The sequence below is a fragment of the Aulonocara sp. 'chitande type north' Nkhata Bay genome, linkage group LG11 (assembly GCF_057382095.1).
Source record: "Aulonocara sp. 'chitande type north' Nkhata Bay isolate Kocher_YH1m ecotype deep benthic linkage group LG11, A_spYH_male_GT1.1, whole genome shotgun sequence".
Classification (NCBI taxonomy): domain Eukaryota; kingdom Metazoa; phylum Chordata; class Actinopteri; order Cichliformes; family Cichlidae; genus Aulonocara; species Aulonocara sp. 'chitande type north' Nkhata Bay.
This window is the reverse complement of record NC_141354.1, coordinates 15378825-15398467: the sequence shown is the minus strand read 5'-3', so window position 1 is coordinate 15398467 and position 19643 is coordinate 15378825. Positions and strand designations below refer to the sequence as shown.

Here is a 19643-nt window from a genome sequence, read left to right as displayed (position 1 = left end):
ATTTGTAATAGTCATTTATGACAAAGAAATATTGCAGATGGTTTTATTTTCATAACACTGACCAATTCTTTTATTGGGTTTTCATTCAAAATTAAACACTTTTATATAATCTTTGATTTAACAAGTACCTAAGTGACTAGTTTGTGAGTTAAAGAGTAATTTTTAGAAACAAATATTCAGTATATGTAGTTCTATGTAAGAATTGCAACAGGGCAGTATGTAAATCTGAACTCCTAAAGGAAAAAAAAATAAACAAGTAAACATCCATAAAGCAGACTGCAGTGCGTAACACATGACAATCATAGGCAAACTTGAATATACTGACAGATGTCTGGAGACGTATTCAATATGAATCATGGGCTCAGTTTCCCAGACATGGCTTAAGCCTAGACTTGGACCAAAAAAAGTTTTTCTGTGGAGATCTTCAGTGTTTTTGCTTTGGGGGGCTTAAGCCATGTCTGGGAGACTGGCTGTCTGTGTTTACCAAACTCAACGAATTGATTGCATGTGTGCAAGAAGAGTATCTTAAGGGGAAATCCTGCCATGGAGTTTAAGTGTCAGCGGCAGAGGCCGATGAGCTGCAGCAAGAAGAGGAACAGGGTGACGACGTCCAAATAGAGGTTGAGCGCAGCAAAGATGTACTCCTCGGGAGAGACTTGATACTTCCTGTGTTTTCCACCCAGGATCATCTGAGTGTCAAACACCAAGTACTGCGGAGAGATGGACAGAAAATGAGATGCTTCAGCACTGATCTGTGAATCGAGAACGCGAACTGGTCTGCGAGCAAGCGCAGGCACTATTAACTATTTCTGAGAGATGGGACGGTGCAGATAAACAGGCCACACAAATAATCCGGGAGTCAGACTTGTGCAGCTGAAAATAAGTTGTGACTTGCTGCTGACAGCCTGTTCAGCTCTGTGTGCAGCTGCAGTTTGTTCCACCGGCTGACGAGATGGGTCACAACATTTGCTGCGAATGCCAAAGGCACACAGAGAGGTGGCTGTGAAAAGGAAGCCCACTACTGTTAAGTGGTGCATAATTGAAATTAAAGGGCACAGGGGCATCAAAGTCGCTCTCTTTTCACTAACAACTGGTATCAGGCTGCTTCGCCCTGGGATCGCGTGTTGCATCATATACACTCACTTGACAATAAGCCCTCTTTGATGGTGGTTTCGTTTTATTTCCATTGGGGATTTTAATTCTGTTTTTCATAGCAAAAAGAAAAAAAGTGCTGCGGAAAAGAACTTTCTGTTACCAAAGTGTACTTACTAAAGAAAACAGCAGTGTTCCCAGGCAGGCATATACGATGTAAACATACTGCAAAAGAATCACACACACTCAGGAGAGGCATTCAGTAACACAAATTTAAAACAAAACATTTTTATTCTAGTGTGCTGTGCTGCTTGTTTGCTGTAGGTAGTAATTAAGCCAGAAACTTTTTTTTTGGTCATTCTGGCTGTTTTGTTTGGTTTACAGGCAGTCAGAGTCCAACTACAACCTAAAATCTGCAGAATGCTTATTTATACCCGCTGGCAACACTAACAGCCGACACAGTGAACGCCAGTGTACATTTAAATCCTAAGAGGTTTGAGTTTACGCTCTCTGCTGTATAGTCTGCTCAGCACACGGGCCTGTGCTTTCTAGGGCCAAAGACTCTGAGGCTGTACATCCGGTCTGTCAGCAATTCATTCAAAACCTGTTCCCACTGCAAACACACTGGTTAACAAAGAAGCTCTTTAATTTACCTGTGATCGGAGGATTGCACAGAGGAGGGCGAATGAAAAGAGGGTCCAGATAAGCACCCACAGGCACCCACTTGCTGTGGTGAAGTCCCACTGATGCCGCAAAGGAGGGATAGGAAATGAGAAAGACAGTTAATGTGACAAGCCCCAACATCTCTCATTTGTACTCATCATTCTCGTAAAATCCAGGACACTGAAGGCTGTTCTCATTGCAGCTGTGCTCTGTGATAGCTACAGATTGCAGTCGAGACTCAAGAAAATCAAGACAGTTCTGGTTATAACAAGTGAGGATAAATAATCAACAAGCACTGAGCAGGGGGATTGAAGGTGGCCTTTTCGCCTGCATGCCCTTTATTTATTTTTTCCACACTGGCATAAAAAAAAAAGATGGCAGTTGCTACAGGAGAATCACTAGCACTGATCACCTGAGGAGCTATGGGCTGCAGACGCAGTGTCAATGCATCACAGTGACAGAGATTAAAAAGCTCTGTGAACATTGTGAACTGCAGAGCAAGAGGTGCTGGAAATGGCAAGATGAAAGCGAAGTCATAAAAAATAAACTACAAGTGTTTGCGGACGCTCACTCAGCCCATAAAACTATATTACGGGCTTAGGGGTACGCTTCCCTCTATATGTCAGCTATTTAAACCTGACCTGCGTACCTTCCTCCCGCTGATTAATAACGAGCAGAGAGAATTAAGCACCAGATATATTCTTAGTATGATTATCAGACAGCTGCTTGCTTGTTCCATCCACTGTGAGCGAAAATATAAATGTCTCCAGCTCCTTCAGATACAATAAGTGGCAAAGTGTGTGAAATGCCAACCACCATTTAGCAGCAATTAAAAGAGGCTCTAAATGCAATCTGAATGTGGTTGACATCTTCCCCACTGGCTGTGTGATTGCTTTTGTTCAGAACATGAGGCGTTTATTGAAGAAGCATGCCGAGCTATCAATGAAGTGATTCTCAAAAGGTCTCCTAACTTGCTCCAGCTAATAAAACGCTGCAAGTTGTAATGAAACTTTAAAATGCCATGTGCACAAGCATAAGCTATTATATATATTTTGAGAGCGGCATCTCAGAAGAAGATGAGCATGATCAAATAAAGAATAAAAAATCCTCAGCGAGCGAGACTTATTTGGGATTCGTTGGGATGCTTATTATAGAATTTTAGGTGAAGTTTTTGGTCATTTTTTTAGGGTTTCAATCACAAAGTTGAGAAGTTTTGCTTGATAAAAAGCTTATTTTTTTTCACAATTCATGAAAGGAGGCAGACTGAAAAGGACGAGGGCTGACTTATATAAAGAATTCTATATGGCGAGAGTTATCTCAGCCACACGGGGGCTTAACCCTCTGGATGCAGGGAATTAACCCAACTTACAAATACACTGATCTCAGCAGGAATCTTAGTTTTGCCAGGACAGCAAACTCATCTGACTTTGAAAACTCTGCAGGTGAAAACCTGTCCAGCAGCTGAGCTTTACATGTTCCCTCTGACTGCACAGGAAACACAGCTGAGTGTATGGACATTTACCATTGACTGTATAGTTAAGGCGCCGTGTTTCACTTTTGGCTGCAGTGCAAACTGAGCTCAGAGTGTGTGACAGATCTTACCTTTGACTGCATGGCGAACAGGCTCAGGGAAAGGGACACAAATGCTGTTGCCCCAACAGCCCACATGACTGCTTCAGCATTAAAATACCTGCAGACAGAAATATCAAACAGTGCAGTAAGAGCTGAATCATGTCTATCTTGGGGTGGATGAGCAGCGGGGTTTGGTCTATCCTAAAGGGAAGTATTATTTTCTTATAAGAATTTTTTTTTCTCGAAATATGCATTTAACTTTGAGCACTGGACCCCCCCCAACCCCACCCCACTGGACAAGTATTGAATAATCCATTGCCTGCATGCATTTCCTATCAGCTATAGCTTCAGTTATAGCAATATCCTATAAATATGGTAATTTTAATGCATTATTGATAGTCAGGTCTCATCTGATGCCTTTTTCTGACAGAGTGACGTGCTGCTAAAAAAGAACCGTCAGAAAGATGGAGGGGAAAAAAGGGTAACTCGTGTTTACACAGGCACCGAGAAATACAGAGAAATTGGTTTTGAACTATTTGTGATGTGCTCAGATTTATCTTCAGCTGAAAAAAAATCAGAGAATGTGATCCCATGTGCCTTTTAATTTGGTAAACCAGCGCTGATAACATCTTATCTGGCATGATGGCTTCATTGCTGGCATCGAACACGCTATCAGATATGGATCAAATAGGATTATTATTGTGCAAATGAGTCTGCATCAGGTGGGGACTCATCTTTGTAAACAAACACTCACGCCGCCACAGATGCAAGCATCAGGCCCTCTGCAACAGTCTGAGGAAGACAGGGAGAAAGGCACACAGGCAGGGAGAGGGAGGGAGAGAGGGGAAGGAAAGGGGGAGACAAATGGAAAGTAAATACATGACAAAAAAAAAAAACTGTGAAATAGAGCAGGTGTGGTGGTGGTTTAATTTGATGCCTGGCTGGTACTGCCTCTACTCACAAACAGGCCCAGGGCAATAAAATTGAGGGGGACTCGACGCCGGAGACTGTCACAGCATGACAGGGCCACAATGAGGACGAGTACCACCGCCCTGTTTCACACACGACACAGAGTTTACCGGCATTAGCATATAATAGGAGAAACATTATGGATTCACTGAGCGCATTATTTATATTAAGATGAGCTTGTGATTTACTTCCGTGGACTCACATGAAGCCCTTTCTCCAAACACGAAATCCAGAAAATCTAAGAGAACGTTTTTGAACAACTTACATCATGGTGTAGGTGAACCAGTAGTTGTTCCATGCCCATTTCCTAAGTGTGTCCCTGTTTTTTTGTTTGTTTGTTTTTTTTTTTTTTTTGGGGGGGGGGGGGGGGGGGGGGTGATAAGAAAAGGGAAGGGAGAAAGAGAGAAGTGTTTAATAGAGCTGCCATTTATCTGATAGAAGCAGTGGAATGATTTTATTAAATATTAACAGAGAGCAGTGCATTGTGCACATGGGAGCTGAATACAATTTATGAAAAGAAATGACTGTTGCAGTCTTCCACCACATCCATTATACCAAACACAGGGAGCTTTCAAACTACTGCAAGCACAAACATTAGGCGGACTATATACCACCTTGTTTCACCTCACTATGGTGATTTGAGAAGGGCCCCAGTGCATGTTTAAATTTGTGCAGGGACGACTTTATGCACTTGTTCTGCCTCGTGTTGGTGGGCGATGACACAATTAAAAGCCAGCAGATTACAATAAAGGACATTTCTTCTTTTCTCTTTGGAACAAGAATGGCCTCGTGTGATTGTGTCTCACCAGTAAAGAAAAGCGCAGATGATCCCCACAGTCACTAGCAGCTGAATCATCAAGGTCAAGTAGACTTTCCTTATAAAACCTGTTCAGAAAAAAAGAAAAACAGATGCAGAAACACAGAGAGGTGAGACAGACAGGAGAAAGACATGCGACAACAACAATCTGTCAGAGTGAAGCATTGAGGCAGGTAAGGCTGCACGCTGTTGCCAAAAATGACTGTTTTCACCAAACTTGCATTCCTGCCTCTCATTAAAAATGATTTGTGTTGTGTGGGAGGTGAAGAGCTGCGACAGGCTGCGAGCAGAGATCACAGAACAATTTTCAATTCCAAATCAATTTTCAAGAAAACACTGCAAAGCAAATGAGCAATTGCTGATCCTCGTTCGGCTCTGACCACGCAAACAGAAACGCTCATTTCTCTCGCCTCCTGTTTCTCCCTCTCTTTATTGATCTACTTCCTTCGACCCTCACCTCTCCGTATGGCAGCGTCACTGAAGGCGCTATCCTCTAAGCCGGGAGAGTAGACGGGTGGAGATTGGTCACATTGCTGGTTGTCTCCACCTGCTCCCGGGCCCACAGGATGGACCATGTTATCATAGGTTCCAGGAGGGGAGACCACTGCAACGCTGCCCTTCTCCACCTGGATCATTCACACAACACCCGAAGTTTAGATTCAAAACTTTTTTCTTGCAAATCATAAAAAAGGCAGAATGATGTGATTAGAGGCTTTAGTGTTCATTTTGAAGTAACTTCATGGAATTAAACCAATAATCCATGTGTAATTAAATGTGTAAGCACACATTTAATTACACATCCCAACGATAGCATGATCAAAGGCTAGTTGTGTGTTGGATTTGGGCTCATTCTTTACGATAGCGGCATATTAAACCCTAAAATCAATGTGCAAAATGGTTTCTCTCACTGCTTAATTTAATTTTTTTTCCCTTTGAGGCTAACAAAAATGATTGTGAATTGCTACTAACGTCATAGCTCATCCCAGTATACGAACTCTGTCCATGGTCCCCGGGGCTGTACGGAGGGGGCTGAGGATATCCACCGTTTCTGTTGTCATAAGTGTGGTCCATTTGCCCAAAAGTCAGCAAATTTTATCAGACACAAAACTGCCAAGGTAAAGAGAATTATTAGACAGACAAGGTAGTTAAGGTCACAAAGACATTCCTCTGGACAGTGTCAGTGCTTTCATCAGTGATGTTAAATTGGCACACGGGGCTATGTCAAATGGGTGATTATGAAACCATGCATCACACAAATACAAGGCCCTCCATGACTGGCATCCATAAAAATGGCCCTAAAACTTAATCTATTTTCAGTGTATGTATATTTAATGGCCAAATAGATTGCATTTAATTGATCTCAGAGGAAATTTAGTTGTCATCCACAGACAGACAATAAATGCAAGGATTTTTTTAAATGTATATATGTATAGTGAACACAAGGGAATAATAAATCCCCCCCCCAAGTTCCCTAGTTCTGCATTAATCATGGAAGAAATGAAGTCATAACCAGCTGCTCAAAGATCAATGCTGCATGATGTACAACTGCAGTAAAGCAGTGACTACACATAGCAGTTTGACAGAAACAGCCGCTCCCTGTACACATCCGTCTATTCATTATGGTTTAATGAATAACAGTTTCCACTTCCTGTAATATCTGTAATTAGTAATGGCTTTTGCACTCGTGGCAGCAATAAATCATTTGCTAGATAAAAATCACATTTTGACTTTTCGTCTTTTTCAGCTCATCTCTCCAAACTGGAACAAAACAAAGCCTAAAACTGTGTTTTCTAAGGTACGAAGTGGACTTTGTTTTTGTTGGCTTACGCGGGCTGAAAGTTTGGAACATTAAATCCAAGTTCTGACAAGATGACAACAGTTTTAAAGTCTATAAAAAAGTATCCAGCTGCTGTTTGACTCAGGTCTGTTCACAGAAATCAATCCGTACAACTCCAGCGAAGCTATTAAAATATGCCTTACCTCTGCTGTGACGACTGAGACCACGCTCGGCTGCTCTTCCTGTAGCTTCAGTTTCCTTCAGGGCAAAGTCTACTTGCTATCAGCTGGTTCCCACAGAAACAGGACTTTTGCTGCAGGGGGAAAGGATGTATTCCTCATTAGTCCTAATGGGATATTAAGATGAAGTTCTGAAAGTGACATTAAAGCAATAAGGCTGGCACTTTGACAGAGTAAATTGGGATTTTACCTTCTGTGTTCCACCTGCACTGATCCACACTGGAATGAGTTTATACTGCTTGATTTCACATGTTTAATAAAGGTTTTCCCTCATATTTCAGTATCCTGGAATGATAAGCTGCTGCATATGAAAAGCCTGTAACATTTCAACCTGTATCACACAAAAAAGGCAAATGCAGGACAATGACACAGTGTGAGATCCGGCGAGGCGTATGGTCTTTCTGGTTTACCTTGGTTACTCATTGATAGCACCCTGCACACACAAACCATCCAGTGACAAAGAGAGGACTGGACGATGTAGGACATCAATCCAGCCTATACAAAGGGATTATGGGTACTGAGTCACACTGAGAAAGAAGAGCTAAAGGCATACTGTGTGAAAATACAGAAAGCAATGTAGGTCAATACCATTTTTATGCTTTCCCATGAAGAACTGGCTCTCAAAGAGTTACATTTAACACCATCTATTAATCAGAAAGCAATCCAGGATGAGTCCATTTTTATATATACATGTATGTGCATGTGTATGTATGAAAAAAACAACAACAAAACAGTAAAATATAATTTCCACTACTTAGCCTCGATTGGATTTGATTACAGCAAATTACTGTATTGATGTGATGTTTAAAGCGATCACATACATGATGATCATAATTCAAATCTTAAAGAAAGCAAAAACTATTTTGCAGTCCTGTAGCTTTATTTGGATTTTAAACACAATTACCTAACATAACTGTATAATTAAAGGTGTGTCTCTGAGTGACTATAGTTGTGTATACATAAAAAACAAAGCAAGAGCAAAATACACAGAATTCGATGCGAGTTTTTTCTTTTTCTCTTTTTAAGCCAGATAGTCTCCCCCTGATGTACAGAAATTATTTATACATTAAGCAAACACTGGGGGGCACTAGTCTCCCGTGCTTCTGCTAATTGCAGTGATTTGGATGTGACTCTCCTCCTCTCCTCCCCCGCCCCGAAAACCCTTCTCACTCTGCCGCCTCACCCACCCAACCAGCAACATGAAATCCTCCAGAGAGCTTCCTTAAACCGGCTGCCTCGTCATTTTAACAACTCAGATCAAATCCTTCATTTCTTTCATCTACATGTGATCTTTCTGTTCCTTATTACTAAAAGAAAAGAAAACATTGTCCTTCCTGTGCAGCGACAAATAAAGAATAACATAAAAAAGGAACAAAATAAATCATGTCTGAAAGCAAAGTGACCCCCCCCCCAAGCAAACACAAACTCTCGCTCTGTTCTCCACTGATTGGTGTGTCAGTCAACACAGACTAGGTTTACACTGCCTGCTCAAATCTGATGAGCTTGTTCTCACCTATTCATCAGATCTCGGTCGGATTTGAATGGGCGACACAACAAACACAGTCACATTTGAGCAGGCAGTTGAAATCCAGCCTGTGTTGACGCACCAATCAGTGTGGAGCCCAGTGTGAGGCCACATTTAACACAGATCTGACTGCCTCAGCGCTGTCCAAACACAAGCAACACATGAGGCGGGAGCCACATGGATCAGAATGTGTGCAGAGCAGAGAGCTGTATCCAGATCGTGATATGCAGAATGGAAGAAGAAATCTATCAATCTAAACATCCATCCATCCATCCATCCTTTAAGACAGAAAAATAGAAAAAACTTAAAAAATATCGGAAAGAATAGAAAACAAAAGAAGAAAAGGCAGGCAGGAAGCGAGACATAACTTTGATGCAGACAGATTGTGACAGCTCTGTTTTGTAAGACTGCTACGATGCTCTTTGGGGCTTTAGGGGCCGAGGACCACAGAGAGGAGTGTTCTGGTGTCACTGGAGAAGGGGAGATGTAGCCATCATATGAGTCTCTCTTTCTTCCGTGTGCAGCGGTGAAATACTACTTCTCGCCCGCTCTGGCCACAGATGGATTTATTTGGAGAATTGAAATTGTGGTTTGTGTTGCCTCAGAGAGCCCCGGCACGGGTCGCAGGGTCTGAACCACTAGATGCCTCTTCATTTCTAATTTACAACCCTTCTGAAGCTGCTAATGTAGACTTTCAGCAGAATGTATGGCTGATGGGAGAGTTGTGCAGCGGCTCACGCTGCACAGTGGGAATGCATGTGTTACTCTAAATTATGAGACGCCCTGCACTGTGCTACACTTAATAATATGAGCTAGTCTGGCTGTGCCTAGTAAGAAATATTATTTCAATGAAATGCACAATTCTGACAGCGTTTTGACTTATTATCAGGGCCAAATCAGCATTGCATTGAGTTTTAGAATGACTTACATTATCTTGTTAAGCAAATGAGTGTAATACAAAAGGCACAGCTGCAGTCAAACTAACTCAATGGACATAATTAAGTGAATAAATGACTGTTATCCACAGTTGATTTAATATATTACAGTACTGTAGCAGAGAGCACAATTCCACATGAATTTATCCTTGTTAGAGTCAGAGTTTACATTAGCTGTGCCTACAATGAGCACTCCATTACTGAATTATAAATAATCTTCAGGAAGTCTATCAAAACATATTCAATGAGAAACTTCACTTTTTAGGTGTCGTCAGCGGTTGTGCCGACATACCCAACTTACATTAACTGCAATAGTCCGCGAGAAGTCACTTTCATCTGTCCTAATTTGTCGTGAACATAAACATATTAAAGGGCTGCTAGACTATCTAATGCAGGGTTTTTGCTAATGCCCTTTATTGTCTGCTACTTGCTGCCAAAAAGTTAACGCTAAATAAGTTGGCTAAAAGAGCTGAAGCTGGATGGCTGATTCAACTTTGTAACAAATGATCAGATGAAATAATTGGATAAGGTGAAAAGAACTCTCACTTAAACCTCTATTACTGCCTTTGGGATTTTACTTTAAAAACCCCATTTCTAAATGACTAAATTGGGTTAGACAGATTGAAATGTGTGTAAATCCATTTCAGACAGGAGCCTTCATCCATTTATCTGAGAACGAGACAGGTCCTGGCTTCCAAAATGCCTCAAGAGCAGTCAACCAATCAGAAATATAGCTATAAACAGTTTCAGAGCTAATCAGCCATTTAGAATGACCTGCGTGCCAAATCTGTTAGGACTCACCAAGTGACACTAATGGCAAAAACTCCACTAACTGAAATATTAATTAGATATTTCCAGTTATAACTAATGTGAACAAGATGAAAAAGAAAGTTTTAATAGAAACTAAACTAGAAAAACTAAGTGCACCCCAATGATTCAGTAGCATGTAGATCCGCCTTTAGCGGGAATAGCTCAACGTAATCTTGTGTGTATGACTTCATTAGTCTCCCACTAAAGAGCAAAGAGCAAACTGATAAACTTGTAAAGAGGTGGTTACACTCGCTGATGATAAATTAATCAAGTACATTTGATTATAGCAGCACCTGGCTGCTCCTTTCCCTCTTAATTCCTATTGAAGCAATAAGGGTGCACTTGGTTTTCCACAAGACTGCAAAGAGCGAAAACTTTCTTTTTCACATGACTGTGTTATTCCCAAAGTTTTGTATATGTTGTGCATCAGCGTGTATCAACACTGTGAAGTGCCAGTCAAGTCTGTGCATACAGCTCAAACTGCTAATTACTAATGTCTGTCAGCTGTATGAGTGGCCAGCTTGTTATGGAGAGGAGTGCTCTCCGTGAAAGACACAAAAATGACTGATTCTGCTCACTGCAGCCTCTCAGACAAATAAATATAAATGGAAGGTGATACCTCCAATCACTGTTTTTCGAACTTCGAGAGAATACACATCGGTGATTTGTTTTATGCAGTTCTGGTGTCAAAAATGTGGTCTTTGGAGAGGGCTCTCGTTTTCTTTTGTCTGAAAATACCAATCAATTTTTCAGTGGGACTGTGGAGCAGTTTAATGGTGCCCCTGTTACTCTAAGGCCTCTAAAGCAAACACCGCAAGTCAGTTGACCCTAAGAAAAGGAAAGTTTTCCTACACTTTGGTGAAAAAAATAATGCCACATTGCACTATTTAAATATTATTTTGGTTATAACAGTGCGTCTAAAACGCTGATCTTCTAGCTCTGACACAGCTGTAACTCTGGCTGTAGCCATGGCTGTGCTTTGCTTGTTACAATTCTTGGCGGGACGTGTTGCTCTTAATGGGTCCAACACCGATTCCACGCAGCCGTCGTGCGTGCACGTTTAGGACTACTCTGGTCTTTGGGGAAGACACGTATCACGGGACGTTCAAATGGTAGCAGTAGGACATTTTCCGCAGCAGCGCAGCAACGGCTGAAGTCTGAACACCAACCGCACCCAGGCACAACATTCCCACAGTGACAGCCAGATTCCGAGCAACATCCAACCACAACATCACAAACCAGCAGAGGAGCTGCAGCTGTGCTCACAACCAGCAGCTGTACTGTCAGAGACTGGCCTTTTACGCGTCATGTAAAGTGTCACATCACCTCTTCTTTCTGAAGCAGTTTCCCAGATCTGGCAGCGTACTATAAATGAGCTGGACTGATAAAGCAGCGTGCGAGTCCGCTCAGAAAGAAAAAATTCAATATCAGAATCATCACTTTGACCATTTCTGGGCTCTGATGCTAGTCATGTCTAATTGTATCCTCTAATCTTACAGGTTAAAGGTATGCAGGAGGAGGCAATAATGAAAAAAAAACCCACACAGTGTATGCAAACATCTCTCCCACACTAAACAAATTCTGTTGGATTTTTTGGCTTTGGCAATCTTTTCTCTCCAGCTCCTCTCTGACTCAGTCTCACTTTTTAAAGAATGCACCAAATTAACTTCTTCTTTTTTCTATGTTTTCTTTTTTTGTATTTAGCTCAGAGCTCAGTCACACATTGTGTTACTTTGCTGATAATGAAAGTCATTATTGCATTAATCAGTCACAAATAGCTCCCTGGTAATTTTCATGTGTTTCAACAATTCTCGCACAGCTGTGTCACCAAATTGAATTTCCAAATGGTTTCAGGTTAATAACCGCGCTGCTGACCGACAACCACATTTGCGAGAGTGCTAAAGATGTCACGGGCGTGTTTCGTCTACCTTCAAATGATTTACACTTATTTGCACGTGGACAGTTGTGGAAACGCTCCCATTTTTGCGCGCGAATCGTCCTCATTTTTAACCTCAGTCAGTTGTTCGAGACGTTAAAAGGCCTCTCATGCGACCAGCTGAGGGCATTCCGACTGCTTTCTAATGGCATTAAGACGCCACATGAGTTTGGGACGATTGGGACGATTGGGAGTAGAGTGGGGTGTCGTGATGGTGTGAAAACATTGAGGGAAAGTTCCTTCAAAGCCATGGCAGTGTCTGACAGGCTGGCTACAAGCTGCCAGGTCAAATACTGGTTGGAGCTCTGTGAAATCCCTCCGGGTTAAGAGCAGTCGTCATCATGGATAAGTCTCCTCGTCCTTACGTATTCCTGCAGCACACATATCTAATAATGCAGAGATTTTTGTTGTGGAAAGCGTGTGACAAAACAGGGATCAAATTACTGATGTTTATGATTGACAGCTATTGTTGCCGTATATGCAAAACAGCAACAGAAAAACATCAATCACAGTTTCTCTCTCACAGTCATACGAGGCAGGCGCAGCCCTGTTTATGACTATATGAGCAGAAATCTAATGGGACACAAATAGATTTCCTTTTATTGTTTAACCAGAGTTATTTTATAACGTGCAATATGCATAAAAAACATTCTTACTATATGAACGGATGACTCAACGGATGACTGTGAAAGTCTCCTTCAGCAGGGCAGATAATCAAGTCCAGAGGAGTAAAGTAAGTGCAAACCAGTATAAAGAAAATGAAGCCATTGTGAAAGACAGCAGGCAGTCCAGGACAGATGGATGTCGCTCGGCTGTGAAGAGGCCAGGCAGCCATTTGCTGTCAGATGCTCCCTGTCAAAAACTGGGCAGAGAAGATTTTAGTTTGGATCTTTTCTTCCCTGACAGAGTGTATTCAAACAGAGAAAATGGATTTCACATGAGCAATGACAACCATAGAGCAATAACTGACAGTGGCATCTCATTGCCGCTATGGCTCTGACAAGAGGAACAACTGCTGCCACCACCCAGTGGTCAAATGTCAGCTGGTTTAATGACACAGTTCGCTTGGTTAATAATCTTACATGGTATTTTGAGAGTTTCTTTAACTGGGGAGGGAAACGGGGTTTATCTGAGCAATCTTTCTGCATGAAATCCTGAGTGTATAGCTCCTTATTTGTTTACTAAATACCTTAGAAATGATCTGAAAGTTCCATAAAGGATTTTACATTAAGTTGTCTTATGGAAAGCTGATGTGAAAAACCTTGCTGCAAGTGAATTTATAGATCATGACGCTCTATTTTTCAGTCTCTTTCCCAAAAGTAACGGAGGCTATTATAAACAGAGTTTTAGAAATTTTACAAGAGGGAACATAGGCTACTTTTTTAATGTTGTTAGAACACTGTCAACATAAAACCATCCACTTTTTGATTATTGAGCTTCTAATAAATACCCACAAAAGATCTTGTTTCCCATCTGAAACAGTATTCTTCACAAGCACTTGATACTATAGAGAAACACTGAATAAAAAGAAAAGTGTTAGTGGCTTTAACCGTGTATTCAATAACTACTGAAAAGACTTTAAAGGGTTTTGAAGCTTTAATAATAATAATAATAATAATAACTTTATTTATAAAGCGCTTTCAAACAAAGTGCTGTACAACTATTTAAAACTAAAAAGATAAAAAAAATAATAAAAGCGATACATAGCAATACAGGTAAAAGACACAATGCAAGTTAAAAACAGTAAAAATGTAAAAACTAAAAGCCATAGAATTAAGACTTCTAAGATAAGGTGAACAAATGTGTCTTCAGCTTAGTTTTAAAAACCTCCACAGAGCATGCCTGCCTAACATCTTGAGGGAGGTTGTTCCACAGAAACGGGGCACGAAAAGAAAAAGCATGCTCTCCAATTGTCTTTTTTCTGGCTCTAGGGACCTTTAGAAGGCCAGAGTCCCGAGATCGGAGAGCACGGGATGGAACGTAAAGATGTAAAAGGTCGGAGAGGTATGAAGGTGCCAGTCCGTTTAAAGCCTTGTAGGTGAGCAGCAGGACCTTAAAATCTGCTCGAACCTGACAAGGTAGCCAATGCAGAGATCTCAGAACAGGGCTAATGTGCTCAAATTTCCCAGTTCTTGTTAAAATGCAAGCAGCTGCATTTTGCACCATCTGTAGACCTCTAAAACTTTTCTTTGGTAGCCCAGAAAGAAGAGCATTACAATAATCAATACGTGAGGACACAAATGCATGGACAAGAATCTCTGCAGTATCGCTTGACAAAACTTGTCTGATTCTGGCGATGTTCCTCAAATGATAAAAGGCGGTCTTTGTTATCTCTTTTACATGAGACTCGAAAGAGAGCACCATGTCAAACCACACGCCCAAGTTTTTTACCTTGTCCCTACAAGGCTTTGATTTGGATGAAAAAACTCTGTTTGACTTCATTTCTCTAAAACTGTAATTTTTTAACTTTTTAAATATTGGCTGATAAAAGTAATGCAGATACGTGATATTGCTGAAAATCCAAAGGTAAAAATGTTGTACTTACACAAAAAGTCTGTAAAAATTACATATCTCATTATCAGCATTAAAAAAAATTTTAGGACACATCAGAGCTGAGTGTTTTAATCGAGCCCTGATAGTGCCAGCTCAAGTCAAGAAGCCACAAAACATCAGATTTTTCTTTCTCCGAGGTCCTTAAATATTCACAGGGATTTTTGAATCAGTGTGTCAAAACCAAAATGGAAAAATGGAAAATGCTCAGCTCTTGGTGGCACTGGATAAAGGACGCTTTGGTCACCAAAATCCCTCTTTTCAGACTTGTGATAAACACTGAAACGCCATGGTAACCTGGCGAGCAGTCACACAGACATGTTGAATAGACCAGTCCTGCATGGACGGGCAGAATAAAGAAGAGGCGGACACACGAGGGACTGACAGCTAGCAGCACTGTCGTATACTCCTCCAGGCTGACCTGTCCTTGTTGCCACATTCATTCAGGACACACTCTGCTGTGTCACTTCCTTGGTGTCTGGACTACTTTTGTTATTCAAGCTTTTGTACATCAAGAAATAACATTATGTACCTTCGAATCATCTCTCCTTCCTGCACTCTCATTTGTGCCAACAGCTATAGTATGTCTACTACTTGCCACTAATGCCACTGGCATTAGTGGCAAGTAGTGTTGAACTCCAGGCCTCGAGGCCAGTGTCCTGCAGGTTTTAGATGTGTCCTTGATCCATCACAGCTGATTTAAATGGCTAAATGACCTCCTCAACGTGTCTTGAAGTTCTCCAGAAACCTGGTAATGAACTAATCATTTGATTCAGGTGTGTTGACCCAGGATGAGATCTAAAACCTGCAGGACAGCGGCCCTCGAGGGGTGGAGTTCGACACCCCTGCTCTAGGGTAAAGAGGGAAAGGACCACGGAGCTTTGATCGCTGTATGGGTCAAAAGGCAGAGCACAGGGATGGGGAACTTGCATATATGCAATAACACTGTTCTTGCCTAATGATGTATATACATGTTTTGGAGCAACAGCAAGCATCAGTGCTTTGCAGTAAAGGAGTCCTAGTGCTAAACTGGCCAGCATATAGTCCAGACCTGTCACCCACTGAAAACATCATAGGGTTATAAAATAAATACAGAGGAGCCCGAGTTTCTGAGCAGCTGAAATCCTTTACCATGTAAGGATGGGACTAAAGTATTTTCCTACAGGAGCTGGTCTCATTAGTCTGCTTAAAGAAGGCAGTTCCAAAAAGAAAGAAAAAAGAGCTAATGAAACAAAATAGGAAACATGCTCCTAACTTTCTGAAACATGCTACTGGCATCAAACAAATTGAGTGTGTTTATATTCATTTACATAGTGTCCCAACATTTTGGAAACGAGGTTGTAAAAACCAGCAGGGGAAAGCAAGTCATCTTGTTATTTGTCTCCAAATGGTGCAAAACCCAGAAAAATGGCATAAAGTTCAGAAATAATCTCACAGTTGAAAATTGTGGCCAGATGGCACATTCTTTGGAATCTGGAGAGGACAAAAACGGGACCAGCTAGAGTCATAGCCAAACAAATCTTTCCTATAAACAAGCTTTGAGCTTTGATAATTTTGTGATTTAATTACATGAAGCTCACGTTCTTGTTATACAGGCCTGCTATAAGTCAGATTTGAATAAGACTGGGAGGAGATGACGCACACACCTCCTTAACATGTTGCTCTGGTCCGAGAAGACGGTTTGGCGAAATTTAGTGACGAGCCAAACAGAAGCGGCAGCAGACTGTGGGGACAGTTCGGGTCATCCATCAAACTGTCTCTGAAGAGACTGTAACTGCTTTCACACTCTTCACTTTATGCATTATGCTGCCTACAAGCAGCAAAATACACAGCCATTATGTAGAGTAAACATCTAGAATGAATGTATTAAATGTGTGTTCAAACAAGCGAGCTATTTGGATTTATCTACTGATAAATCAGATCGGATGGATAAAGATGGTGAGCTGAGGCGGTTCCCTGAATCCCAAAATGCAGCTCTGCCTTTTTGTTTTTCTGCTTTTACTCTGAACAGAAGGGTGTACAAAAAACACACCTCATCCAGTGATCCTTGACATCAAAATTGCTCCTTAATAACTATTCACACACCACCTCTGGTGCCTTTCCTCCCACTGTGATATATTTAAGCTCACGGTTAGTAACCAAATGCTGAATAGTGCTTAAGAAAGGAAAGACAAACCCACTAAACACAAAAATAAATAAACCTGCGTTTAGATCTGCCACTTGGCTGACTCAAATCTTTGCAACAGGCAGCTTTGGCGCTTCTCCGTGTGACTTTAATGGACAACGCCAGCCGCTCCTTTTCAATAGTTGCTGCAGGCTGTGGCACATCAACATGAGACCATGTAATTATTCCTCACAGGGAGAAAAAAAGTACTCAATCATATGCTCAGATAGCATCACGTGACACACTTGACGTACACGACTTATACTTCCTGCAGAGCTTGCATGATAACATATCCAAAATTTCAGAGCCCTATGATTTGCACGACAGTTCTTTACTGAGAGGTTGTATATCATGCCCGAGCGCTTCATCGACAGGATGAAATGTCATGTATTAATTCATGGCTCATACATTAACTGCAGCATTTCCCCTTCATGTGTTTCTCAAAATGTTGCAGTATAAATATTCGAATCAGTGTCCCGAACCATCATGTTTTTTTTTAAGTGTGTCCTTGGGTGTCAGGTTGTTTTATGCTGGTGAAGTCTGTGGAGCGCATTATCTGATATTCTTTCCATTCATAAGACAGCCAAGCCACACAAAGGAAAAGTGAATCACTAGCTCTGTCGGGCAAGAATATGGAATAAATGCACTTGCTGTGATGTTCTGTGTCTTCCTAATGTACAGATTTGCCTCACAATAAAGTCTGTGTTTCTTGTTGTGTCATGCGTAGCTACTGTTCACTCAAAGAAAAGCACGAAAATCAGCGGGACGTGTTTGTTACAGTATTAGCAAAATCTAAGAGATAAATTTGAGAAAATAAAAAAAACAGAGAAGAAATGCAGCGCAGTTGTTCTGAAACTAAAATATTACATATGTTCTTTCAATTAAGACGTCCAACAACTCAATGACAAAACAGAGTGATCCAAACAGGCTCCTCTGTTTCTTTTCTCTGGATCTTCCTGCAGGGAATTTTGGAAAGCGTAGGAGGGTTTTGTTTTTTGGGTTTGGATGACTGCTATGATTGAGGCTTTGTGAGCTGATGAAATTACAATAATGCACCGTGTTTTTTTAAAAAAAAGCACGTCCTTTGTAAGGCTCATCCTCCAAACAGAGGAGTACATTACCAGCTTCGGTTTGATGTCTTGAGGATTTGCCTTGTGGGAGAAGTGATTTTGCTGCAACGAAGAATGCAGCATGTGGCAGATGTGATTGGCTGGTCAAAAGCATCTTTTTCAAAGAATGTGGAAAATATACAATATATGTGTGCAGGCGTATTTTCTTCTTCTTTTTTTCTACATCACACTGAGTCAGCTCCCTTCAGGAGCGCGTCACAAGGCATTAGGAGCTAAATTATAAAATTTACACAATTAATTGGTGGAAACGGGGGAGCTATTAAGTCGGGCACCCTGTGAGCAATTAGATCAAAGTTGTCATGTGCCACCAAAAGCTACAGCGTTCACAGCATGCGTATGCTATATCAAGGTCATATGTAAGGCTTTGTAATTCCCCTTCCAGGTATCCTCTGATCTGCATGTCGAGGTAAGTGCGGATAAAGAGCTACGAGCAGGTGGCAATGATACATTTTTTTAATATTATATCTCACAGCCTGTGTCTGAGACCGCTGTTTGAAGCACATTGTTAACAGTGTCATCATTTCATCAGGCATCTAGCTTAGAGTGTCAGGCTCTCAGAAGTTTGATGATTTAATGTGTATTATCAGTTTGAATCCAAAAATCACATGACTGGTCAGTATGCCTCTGTTGCAGAAGAAAACAACAGATGTTGAGATTCAGTGAACACAACCTGTTATTTGCCAGACTTTACTGTGTTGCCAGCATGACCTGACAAACACATGGTGTATTTTAGGGTTTAATGTCACTAAAATTTGTTAAATTAAACATTTTTTTCTCCCTTGTATTTTCAGTCAGTATTTTCAAACACTGATTAAAAAAAAGGCACAAAGATCTTCAAATGTTAATCTTCTAAAATGATTGGTTTGCTATTTGGGAAGCACGTTGTAGTGGAAAGCATAGACTTAAATTACGGAAATCAGAGCAGGAAATCATTCTTTATTTGGGGTGTAGAAGAAGAAGAGTCAAACAGCCAAACAAAGTCCAAAAATCCAAATGTAGGTGGGACACATCCAAGCAGGCAAGCACTCAGTATGACACAACAGAGAATGCAAGGAGGCAGAGGGTTTAAATATAAGGAGGAGATGAGGGCAGGGTGGAAACACCCGATGAGCTACACACAGCTGAACTAAATCTGATAACAACATAGAAAAGGTAACTTAGAACAAAATCAAACCAAATAACCTAAAGAACATGACTAACTGAAGACAAGAACAAAGCTAAGAACACCAGGCCAAAACCCACGACTGTGACAGCTGCCTAATTAGAAGACAGAAGTTGATGCCACTCTCATGTCCATCTGCTAAATAAGAGGAAGCCTATTTGCTTTGCTTTGCTTAGCTATAGACAAAGATGTTAAACACAGAAACTGTCATCCTGGCTTTGTCTACAAGTTAAAAGAAAACACTTAATGCTTGGAAAAATATTAAAAAATAAGTATTCTTTGTAGTGGTGGTTATGGCAATT

At 41.1% G+C, this 19643-nt stretch overlaps 1 protein-coding gene across 2 annotated transcripts; it reads right to left on the bottom strand.

Annotated features, from left to right (window-relative positions):
* Positions 1-29: 29 nt before the first annotated feature.
* LOC147318687 (protein lifeguard 1) lies at positions 30-7173 on the bottom strand. 2 transcript variants are annotated; one of them, XM_086309896.1, is made up of 11 exons: positions 7094-7173; positions 6083-6220; positions 5571-5739; positions 5103-5181; positions 4562-4615; positions 4289-4379; positions 4082-4119; positions 3358-3445; positions 1746-1835; positions 1270-1317; positions 30-710 (listed from the first exon to the last, which is right to left on the bottom strand). In XM_086309896.1, the coding sequence occupies exons 2-11, from the start codon at positions 6182-6184 to the stop codon at positions 558-560; spliced, it is 912 nt and encodes a 303-aa protein (XP_086166022.1). In that variant the 5' UTR covers positions 6185-6220; positions 7094-7173; the 3' UTR covers positions 30-557. The 2 variants fall into 2 exon arrangements, with proteins under 2 accessions (XP_086166022.1, XP_086166023.1); XM_086309897.1 differs by lacking the exon at positions 7094-7173 and adding an exon at positions 6941-7014.
* Between the last annotated feature and the right edge of the window lie 12470 nt (positions 7174-19643).

Excerpts from the sequence above, each read along its gene's own strand:
- LOC147318687 (XM_086309896.1), bottom strand. The coding sequence starts at position 6,184 with ATGGACCACACTTATGACAACAGAAACGGTGGATATCCTCAGCCCCCT. Across the intron at positions 5,182-5,570 it reads TGACGCTGCCATACGGAGAG|GTTTTATAAGGAAAGTCTAC; the intron begins GTGAGGGTCGAA and ends TTTTCTGAACAG. Across the intron at positions 4,380-4,561 it reads TGGTTCACCTACACCATGAT|GGCGGTGGTACTCGTCCTCA; the intron begins GTAAGTTGTTCA and ends TGTGTGAAACAG.